Source organism: Miscanthus floridulus, chromosome 1, assembly GCF_019320115.1.
Source record: "Miscanthus floridulus cultivar M001 chromosome 1, ASM1932011v1, whole genome shotgun sequence".
Taxonomy (NCBI): domain Eukaryota; kingdom Viridiplantae; phylum Streptophyta; class Magnoliopsida; order Poales; family Poaceae; genus Miscanthus; species Miscanthus floridulus.
In genome coordinates this window covers 127,665,013-127,676,055 of record NC_089580.1, presented here as the reverse complement: position 1 = coordinate 127,676,055, position 11,043 = coordinate 127,665,013, and the positions used below count along the sequence as shown (strand labels likewise).

Below are 11,043 nucleotides of genomic sequence, written 5' to 3'. Positions count from 1 at the left end.
GGGCGATGGCGACGAAGGGGCACGAGTGGTCACCTAGTACAGTCTAGCGACGCGAGCGGCGTGGGCCCCACGTGAGCGCGCGAAACACAGGCACGGCGAGGGCATGCTGGCAGGGGCATGTTGGCGTAGGGGCGGAGTGCAGGGGCATGGGAAACGAAGTTCAGACGCGGGCGTCGAGCACTAGCACTGACGTTATGTAATTCTACTTGTTATTAATATTGAAAGCTGCCACCAATATCATTGTTCTGGTCCCTTCTAATTTCATATCCAAGCTCCGCCAGTGTTCCGAGGCGATGGCAATGTCTCAGAAATAGAAAGATAGACGAGGATCAAAATTCCCTATGGAAAACCACAACTCACTAAGGCTTTATTTGGGAATGTATGTGTATCTATTTTAATCCACGTGGGTTGGAGTGGATTGGAACGGAACTTGTTTAGTTCCACTGTAATCCACTTCAACATATGTGGATTGAGATAAATACATGCGCATCAAACCACGTAAGGTCTTGTTTGGGTGCGCATGTTCATCCCAATCCACATGTGTTGAAGTGGATTGAAGTGAAATTAAACTAAGTTCTATTTAATTTTATTCCAATACATATGAATTGATGTAAATACACATGCATTCAAACGAGGTGTAAACACAAAAAAAAATCACCCAAACAAACGGGACATAGAAGCGTCCTCCTAAGCCAGAGTACGAGATGGTTGATAGCCTCCAGCAGCTACCCTCCATATCCGGCTTGAGACGGAGGACGGAGCCGGCTCATAGAAGCGTCACATAATCTCACTCTGCAGTCTGCACGTACGTTTAAAAACGCGACATCTGCTGCATCGGAGGCGCAGACATGGTGTTCAACGTGCCGTCCCTCTTGTCCATCTCCACCTTGTGCTGCGTCTGAAGTTTGCATGGCAATGCCAGATTGTGAGTCTTAATCAAGAAGGGGATTACCTGAATACCTGAGCTGACATGCATGAAAAGTGGGTGTGCAATTACCTGCATGCACGAGCAAACCCTGCAGAAAGAACAGAGCAGCACAGGATTAGAAGGTTCTGGTGTGTCAGTTTTAAAGATGCGAAGATGGATTAGAGTCGTCAGACACGGGGGCGGATCGAACGAGGGGCTTACGTCCAGTAGACCAAGTTGGACATGCAGGAGATGAGGTGCGCCACCTCCGAGAGCTCGCTGTTGCCGACGATGCAGGCGACTAGGGAGCAGATGCAGGCCAGCTGCTGCAGGAAGAACATGAAGGCCTGCAGCGACGAGGAAGACGAGTGTCACTTGACCGGCCGGTGTCAGGATTATCATCGATTCGGAAGATCAAATCAAATCATCAGGATGCGAATCGAAGCGAGCGTAGTACTCACGATGATGCAGTTGTCGCACTGCGTCGTCTGGATGTTGAACTCGTCCTGCAGCAGGAACCGGGTGGAAGCAACCGAGTTGCCGAAGCAGCAGAACACCTGAGAAGGGAGCGTGATGCCGTGATCAGCAACCGAATTGCCAAATTGGCGAAGCATACCATACCAGGCGTATCTACCCGGCTGACAAAACGGAACAGAAACAGCGGTAGCAATAGCGGTATGCGTGTCAGGTCAGGCAGGCGTCACCTCGGTTGCAAGGCATACTTCTGGGCACTGGCTCTCACCGCACTTGCCGCTGCACGGCATGTACCCAGCGCAGCACACGTACCTGGAAAATGCACAGGAACAGAAGCAAGCATGGAGAGAGTTTCAGTACCTTGACACACAGCCTCGCCGCAGATTATGCAAATTAGCTGCACGATGGATGAGCAAGGGGAAAATATTAGAACAAGAAGTGTCAGTACCTTGACATGTCATTGTAGAGCGCGCGCCTGCGCAGCATGTAGGAAACGCACGGGCCGCTGGACGCCAACAGGAGGGGGAAAAAACAAAGATGTGTATCTAAGTTACAAGATACTGAGCAAGCAATCAACCAGAAGTTGAGAAATCAGAGGACGAGCTCCCACTCACCACCACAGCGACAGGCAGCACCCTGCAGGAGCAATGGGAGAGACTCCCGCATCAGTTCCTCAATCACAAGCCAGAACCAGAAGGCCAAGATGATGGTGCAGAAAAGGAAAGGAGAAGAGGTTCGCAGGGATAGATGTTGGGTACGCACACGGGAGGTCCGCGGCGACGGCGTTGGTGAGGTCGGTGTGCCAGACGTTGCGGTAGCTCTGCCGCAGCTCCATCTTCTCCAGCATCGCCTGCGACTGCGCCCCCGCCATCTCGTCGCTCGGATTTTGCTGCGTCGGCGACCTCTCGCAGTCTCGCTAGCACAAGACGGGAGCTCTGGCAGTGCACGCACGCCAAGGGACGGTTGCTGTGAGCTGCTTTAATGGTCGGGTGCGCGTCCCATTTCCTCTTGCGTAACGCCCCGGGCCGGCACGGCTTGCATTGGAAGTTTTGACGGGTCCAACACGCTCGACGACCCAGATCCTCTAACTTCACCCTCGATGACAGCAGAGTGCAGTCGAAGTATCAGGACCGTCAGCTGCGGATCGGACGATAGCTCTGCAATTCCCTGCAAAAGTGACATGGGCTGCACAAAAGCGAGGCCCATCGTAGGCCACGGGTCCTGCTGAGGGCCGCATCGTCGCCGCTCTCATGCCGAGCGGCACGCCTTCGCCGTCCCTGGCTGAGCGCCGTCGCCGTCCTGGACCCTGCTGGTGGCTGAGCGCCGTCGCCGTCCTGGACCCTGCTGGGCTGCAGCGTTTCCACCTCGCCCACGTCCTGCACACCTTATACCAGTGCGGAGCTTGAGTTTGGCTAGCTGCAGACATGGCTCCTGTCACAGGAGCTTTTTCAATTGCTGATTGTTGCAAATTCAGAGATGCACACAATGTTCTGGTGTTCTCTGTCATCCAGTAGGTGTATATGACCTTATTGCTGGTCATATGAACTTTACAATTCTCTGAATTTCAGGAGGCAGAAGGCATTCATACAAATTTGCAAAAAGATATTCAGAACGCACCCAATATCCATGCTACTAGCATTCAGCAATAACATTGATTGCCCCCTGCAAAATAAAAGGCTCAGAAAAACAATGTATGGTTCAGAGAAACAGTCTATCACTTTGAAATATTACGGTTAATACTTTGAAACACAATTTGTACATCTAGTCATTCATTTTGATAATTCAGTGGTCACATTCTCACATGTTTAGTCACAATATCTCTTTACAATCTCACAATCCTATGTAACCACTCTGCTATTGAACTGCCAACAATCAGCTCTGCTATTTACAGACCATTCTGAACATCTGAATAGCATGGGACACACTCTGAACATTTGACAGCCTGAAACTGCAAGGACGTCAAGAATATCCATGGCGCATCCATGCAAGAAACCCGTTCATGCTCGCAAGCAAGCCTAGCTCTCGTGTAGGCATGATCTACTTGCCGTGAGCCCACAGCCTGCTGCTCGCTAACTTCGCCGGCACACGGAGCAGACCAAGTCGAGCATTCAAAGGCGAAGCATGGCGCGGCACACGGCAGCGAGCGGCGGCGCAGCAAACGGCGGTGAGCAGCAGCGCGGCGCCTAGGTTCTCGTCGAGGGAACTTGCGGATGCGGCCGCAACTCGACGAGCTGTCGACAGCGTGGGCTGTAGTTGGGCCGGACCGGACTGGAGGTTGTGAACGCACCCGTAAGTGCTAGCCAGATGCGCGGACGTCCGATTGTGAAGGAACGACGATCCTTCATCGACTGCACCCAGCAGTCATCCAAGTCGAAGTTAGAGGATCTTGTTCCGGCGGCGGGGGTGGAACGGCTGGAGTGGAGACTTGTCAATTGTCATGCTGTGGATGGAGCAGGCACTTCTGGTTTGAAAGTTGCTTGGATTGCAGAAGAAGCTTGCAGGAAAAGTCCGTGCAGTTGCGCGTCGAGGAGCCGGCTTTATCCTACGGACTTGATTTGGTCGTAGCGTCTGTCGCTTCCAGTGCCGGACTGTAATAATACTGCAATAAACATTAAGCCTCATTTAGTTTCTTCGTCAAAACTTTACACCCTACCATATTGAATGTTTGGACATATGTATAGAGTATTAAATATAGACTAAAAAATAAATAATTGCATAAATTGCGACTACTTTGCGAGACGAATCTTTTAAGCCTAATTAGTCCATAATTTGACAATAAGTGCTACAGTGTATATATGTGCTAATGATGGATTAATTAGGCTTAATAAATTCATCTCGTGGTTTACTGACGTATTCTGTAAATTGTTTTTTATTAGTATCCAAACACCCTATGTGACACCCCATGTAACATCCGATGTGACACCTAAAATTTTACACCCTGAATCTAAACACCATTGTACGCCGAAGTGTCGTCTACAACACAATATATTTGCAAAGAACACCCTCTTCGATGGCATTGAATGAAGCAAGATAGTGAAGCCGGCGTCTCGTGGGGCGACGGCAGCGGCGGGTGCTCCGAGGGACGTTTCCTCCACGCAGCGCGTGGGGATCCAGCTGTGGCCAAGCCTGGAACAAGTTCCTCCTGCTCGACACACGTGACTTCTTTCTTTGCTGCTGTGGGCTCGCTCTGTCGTGCTCTATAATGGAAGAGCAAGGCCACACCCATGTCACCTTTGCTGGTTTCCTATAGCAAAATAAAAGAAGAAAACACACATGAAATACAATTATACATACCCTATGCAGCCAACAAACGTGAACCATCCATCTCTTGATGCTATATTTGATTTATGGGGAAGAAGGCGTATGTTATATTTGATTTATAAAATATATTGTCAGTGTTTCGAACAAACACCGGTTAGTGAATTTATAATTGTTGAGCGTCAGGCTCGGATGGTGTACTAAAGGACACAAGGTTTATACTGGTTCGGACAGAATGTCCCTACGTCTAGTCCGCTGCTGCTCGTGTTATTAGTACCGAAAAAGGTTCATAGTAGGGGTACAAACGGTCGAGAGAGGACATGTCCCAAGTCTCTGATGAAAAGGTCGAAAGGACGCCAAGAGCTCGGTTGCTGCTTGGCTGTGTGTTGTGTGTTATCTGTCGAAAACGATCGATCAAAAGTCGGTCCCTTTAGTAGGGTGCCCTGCCCTCTCTTTTATAGACCAAGGGGGAGCAGGGGTTACAGATGGGAGAAAGAGGAAAAAAACAAAGGTAGAGAAGATCCTTTGGGGGAGTCGGATCTTTCTTTTCCCGTGTGTCTGCCCTACTAACATGGCAGACCGTGTCAGGGATGACGTGTTCGCCGATCCTTATAGGGCCGTGCCCTGGCCTCTATCAGCAAGTGGGTGTGTCCCATCCTACGCCGGCGGATGGTGCGGCGTGTCAGAGGGCTAAGCTACGACCCTTCAGGGAGTAGACGGGGAAGTGACCCTACATCCATCACTGTAGGTGATGTGAATTCTGTCTTGGATCGTAGTGGTGGTCGCATGCTTGTGTTAGTATCAGCGTCCGAGGCCTGATGGCGGCGCCTACAACACTGTGGGACAAAAGTCGACGCCTACAACACTGTTCGGGCACTGTTAGGTCGGAAAGGGCTTAAAATGCCCGTCCCATCATATCCTGACGGTGCCTTCCTACAGGCGTACAGGGCATGGCCCTCGATACTGTGGTTGACTCGAATGTCCTGTCGTACCCTGTGCTCGTCTTTATGAAGGATTAGGGTGCAGTCGTTGGGCAAGGCGGAGCCTGCCCTCGGAAGTCGGGCGAGGCGGAACCTGCCCTCGGACGTCGGGCAAGGCGAGGCTAGCCCTCAGCCGCCGAACGAGGCAGAGCCCGCCCTCAGGCGTCGGGCGAGGCAGAGTCTAGGCCTTAGCAGTCGGGCGAGGTGGAGCCCACCCTCGGACGTCGGGCGAGGTGGAGCCTACCCATAGCCATCAGGCGAGGCAGAGTCTAGCCCTCGGGGGTCGGGCGAGGCGGAGCCCGCCCTCGGACGTCGGGCGAGGTGAAGCCAGCCCTTAGCCATCGGGCGAGGCGGAGTCTAGCCCTCGGGGGTCGGGCGAGGAGGGACCAATCTTCCGTCGTTTGGGCAAGAAGCGTAGTAGCGTTCTTGTCTGACCGGAAGTGTCAACATTCGATGGTTATTAGTTCCACCTCACTGGGTACCCCGGTATTAGGTCTCCGATAGAAGCCTCCGAGCCCCTAGGTGATTCGGGCAGAATCGCTCGGGGGGTGTTTCGATTCGCTAGATGGTGCACGCGAGCGCACCCGTCGGGTGTAGCCCCCGAGCCCCCGGGTGATTTGGGTAGAATCGGCCAGAGGGTAATTTCGGACCCTTCGCGGGTAAGGCTGTGAGATTCGATTTTTGTCAACTAGATAGTTTTATGGGAACCCTGGTATCCCGTTTGCGGGGATTTCATCCAGGGTCAGCCCGGCTGGGGCTAGACTGTGGATCGAGGCTCCACTGATGCTCGTGTACCTGAGCCCTAGTCGCTCGTGGGTCCATCCCTCGTTGGGGCAGCCGTCGAGGCTATTGTGCCAGCCCTTGGACTCCTGGGCCCAGGCGGGCCAGAGAAGAAGCTTTTTGCCCCGTGTCCCCTCTGTGGGAAAAGAGTCCGGTCCGCTTGGGAAGGCGAACCGTCCGACGCATTTTTGGTGGGAAATGATAGGGATCGTGGGCGCGTATCCCGCGATGTGACGCGGTGGTGTGTCGTGGCAGTCTCGGAGATCTAGGCGGATGGTTGCTTTTCTCGCATCTGTCGCCCCTATAAAACCACGAGGTTCACCCCCAGGGTTCCATACTTCGCCTCCTCGCCTTTGTATCTACAACCTCCGCCGCCAATCGCTTGAGCCTCTCGCACCCATATTGTTGCCGCCATCAACCTTGCATCCGCATCGCAGCCCCCATCGAGCTCGCATCCACCCCCTTTCCCATTATTTCAATGGAGCCGTGGTGCAGATCCAACATTACCCCTCAGCGCCTGGAGGGCCTCGTCCGCCGTGGCCTCCTTCGCCCGTTGTCCACCATCGAGGAGTGGCGGCTACCTGGTGATGAGGACGAGCCGTCGCTGCCCGAGGGATACGTCGTGTCCTTTGCTCTCTTCCACGAGCAGGGATTCACTGTACCTGCTCATAAGTTCCTTTGGGGGCTATTGGATTACTACCAGGTGGAGTTGCAACACCTTAATCCCAATGGGGTCCAGCATATTGCGGCGTTCGTCGCCCTGTGTGAGGGGTTCCTGGGGATTAGTCCTCACTTCGATCTGTGGCGGTATTTCTTTGCCGTCAACCTGTCGAAGAAGCGGGTTGGAAAGTAAGAGCTGAGCATGCCGATGGGATGTGCCAGCATTCATTTGCGCAACAACCGAGCGAACGACTACCCGTTGATGCATCTGTCGACCTCCAACAAGGGGTGGCATTCGCAGTGGTTTTATGTCAAGGACAACATGGCCGCCCCCTTGCCGGTGTTCTTCGGACACCTCATCGAAGAGGTCCTAGGGTCGTGGAAGTGGGGTGTCTTAGACAAAGATAAGAAGTGGATCAAGGGCCATCTCACCGCCCTCCAAATTCTAAAGGAGAGGGGTGTGAGGGGGTCGGGGATCATCGGCGCCTACCACACACGGAGGGTGGCGTCGCTGATGAGCCACGTGCTCCTCCTATACCTGATGGCGCCCAGGGCATCTCCTGAAGGGACGGTGCTCACCGACAAAGTGCTCCCCCCACCGAAGTGGTGCAACGGATCAAGGAGGTGATGGAGCCTTCGAAGGACACCGTCGATGTTGTCCTTGACTTCATATATCCGGTGCTGGGACATCCTCCAATGTGGCCAGAACTAGGGTTCATTGATTTTGTAAGTTCCCCTTTCTCATGCCTTCTCTTCACTTGAATTTCTAACCTCTTGATGCTAACCTCGGGATAGCAGGACCAGCTAAAGAGACTCGTCCTCGGGGATAGCCCGGCTCCACTACCGAAGGACCGGATCCTAGCGGTAGCGAATCGTATCATGGCCGAGTGGGATAAGAGGACAAGGGAGCTTAAGAAGAAGAAGATGCTATGGAAGCAGCAAGCATGGGATCGAGGAGAGGAGACAGACAGTGACGACGATGATGATGATGACGAGTTTGATGAGGTAGTTGTCGACGTGGATTGGGATGTCCTAGAGGGCGAAGATTCGCTGATAGGCACCCAATTGTCCACATAGGGACCCTTCCCATTCCATGTGGGGGGAAGTGAGTCCATGAAGCCGGTGGAGGTGGGCCAAACCATCGGCCCGTCCTCGGGGCCGGTGGGAGCCGGTGGATCCGCCGCTACACCCGGGGTGCCAGCGGAGGATCGGTGGATGAGGGGAGGCGGATCTGTCGCCCCTGAGGTGCTGATGGAGGGGGTGGCTCCGCTGCCACACCCCACGAGTCGATGGGGGCGGGTAGATCTGCCGCCACGCCTGAGGTATCAACAGAGAGGGGTGGCTTCACCGCCACGCCTAGACGAGTTGGGGTAGGAAATCAGGGGTTCAAACCCAAAACGTCCCTACCGCCCAACAGCGCCGGAGTAAGTCACTAATTCCTCTATTTTTCCTATTTTTTGGTTTTTCGGTGTGACCTTATGCCTTTTGACTTTTTGCAGACTCTTGTGATGGGGTCATTCCTTAGCACTGGCGCCCAAGAAGAGTGTCGCTCTTCAGGCGAAATAGGTGTCATCGCAGGAGCGGAGCCGATGTTGTGGCCTCGTTGGCTGGTCAGCCGCCGCCAGTGGTGGCGCCCGTGCCCTTGGCGGGTTAGGTGAGCACCAGGGTTGCCGAGCAGACGACGGTGGAGGTGACTCCACCGCCTACGTTGGAGGGTATGGAGCCACCGCCCACGCTTGTGGCATCTCCTGTGGTGGGCGCGGCATTGCAAGTCAAGCCCCCAACATCGCAAGCAGAGGTGGCCGTGACCGTGCCAAGTCAGGAGCAGTCGGACGTAGCCATAGCGATGTCCGAGGGAGCGGCGCAATCTATGCCACCGGTGGCCCTAGCAGCGACACCCGAGGCAGGCCGGATAGAGGAGGGCATAGCCGGAGGGTCCTCAGGCATAGTGGCAGTGGTGGAGAGGATCAGTGGGGGTCGCCTATGTGGGGTGAGCCGCCGCTCCGGTGGATGGCGCCTCAGGACCCAACGTCGACTATCTTCTCGCTCGATGATGCTTCTGAGAGCATGGAGCAGGAGAGTCTCAACATTGGGTTCTCGGCCATGATGGATGCCTTGAGCTAGGCCAGGGGCATCCTACGTGACATCATCATTCCCACTGGCTGGGTATGTGCTTGATATTCCCTCCTGCTTTCTTCTTTTCTTCATGTATTCTTGTATTTTTGTATTTTTGATACTGATCTTCTTTTCGGTCCTTTATTGCTCGTAGCTAGGGGAAATCCTAGTTCCCCCATGAGCAGAAGGCAGAATGGGACCACCTCACCAAGGAGGCCCGGCTACGTGGAGATGTGAGCGCCTAGCTTGCTGTCGCCCAACAGCGGGAAGCTGAGGCACATCAGGATGCGGAGGAGGTCCATAGGATGTTCTAGGATCTATCGACGAGGGTGCAGCGAGATGAGGAGGCGGCCGCCAGGGTCCGAAAGGAGCGGGATGAGCTGCTCTAGAAGGATGCCGAGGCCAGCCAATGGGCCATTGACCTCCAAGCTAAGCTGGAGACGGAGCGGGATCTCAAGCTGAGGGCCGAGGAAAGGTCCATGGCCCTGCAGCAAAGGGTGAATCAGGACACCAGGGAGATCACCCGGCTGCATAGGGAACGAGATGAGCTATGCCAGACCACAGAAAGACTCTGGTCGGAGCATGGCTTGGTCCGCGAGGAGCACGACCGGGCCATCCGAGAGCGCGACGAGGCGCGCCAGGTGGTCAACTTCCTCCGAGCGTGTAACAAAACCGACCAATTTATAAGAGCACAAGTACGAAAGCAATCACCAGAGTGATTGAACCGTCATACTTGAACCCATATAAACCTGGTAGTCAACTAAAACCATGAAGGATTTCAAACCAACTTGCATACAACCAAGATCGTAGTAATTCAACATAACAAGCCACATGTTACATCCATTTCACAAGTAGTTCACAAGTACCTCATACATCGGAGTTCACATAGTTATTACAAAACGAGTTCACAAATAGCGGAAGCAAAGTAGTTTGAGACCATCACACACACTTAGTTCAAATACATGCCAGTTCCATAGTCATACCAACAAAAGCAACATGATAAGATAACATAGATGATTATGCCCATGATCTAGTCTTCATCCCCCGTAGGGTGGTGACAATACTTGTAGTAGCCATTATAGAGCACGTCATCTGCAATAAGGGGGAATAAACCCTGAGTATGAGAATGTACTCAGCTAGACTTACCCGTCATAAACCAAAAATAAATAACACCAAGGAGTATGCAAGGCTTTATCGGTGGATCTTGCTTGACAACCATTTTGCATAAAAGCTTTAATGATATAAGAGCATAATTTAAATTATGAGTAAGCAGCAAGTTATCAATATTAACCTGTCAACTAGATTAGCACCTGTACTAGAGCAAGCAATTGATTAACTCAAAACATTAGTAACCATATTAGGTACATTATTGTAACATAATCATCATCATTATAACCATCAAGTTCAATTAAGTGCATCTAAGTTGCCGCTGCTTAGTCAAGTTCTCACTATCCGGAAGAGACGGTGATTCAAATCGATTCCTATCCAGCTAGAGGGTTATTCCTAACACAAACCCAGGTCTACCAGCCATGGTAGCCTTAGATCACCTTTGGTACAACTCAAGAACAAATTCATGGGTCCGCGCAGTGCCGCACTCTCAGGGAATCCACTCTGCTAGGTCCTCAATCTCACCTTTGGACTTACGCCAATGGCTCCCCACACATCCTTACTACCGCCAGAGTGCGCACTTTCACTTCTCGGCTTCTGGCCTGAGTTGAGCTACTCGGCTTCGCGGTCGGAACGAGTTATTCGGCCAACTAAGTGATAGGCATGCGTTCAACATGACATGAGGACATACAATGAATTGGTCCTTAAATGACTCAGATGGGGATAGATACACACCCAAGACCTCCTTGCCTTGTTGCTTCT

At 52.8% G+C, this 11,043-nt stretch overlaps 1 protein-coding gene across 1 annotated transcript; it reads right to left on the bottom strand.

The window, feature by feature from the left end:
* Positions 1–286: 286 nt before the first annotated feature.
* Positions 287–2,360, bottom strand: LOC136493145 (uncharacterized). Its single transcript, XM_066489196.1, has 8 exons — positions 2,144–2,360; positions 1,996–2,017; positions 1,830–1,886; positions 1,612–1,693; positions 1,369–1,464; positions 1,130–1,254; positions 998–1,016; positions 287–898 (listed from the first exon to the last, which is right to left on the bottom strand). The coding sequence occupies exons 1-8, from the start codon at positions 2,250–2,252 to the stop codon at positions 812–814; spliced, it is 597 nt and encodes a 198-aa protein (XP_066345293.1). The 5' UTR covers positions 2,253–2,360; the 3' UTR covers positions 287–811.
* Between the last annotated feature and the right edge of the window lie 8,683 nt (positions 2,361–11,043).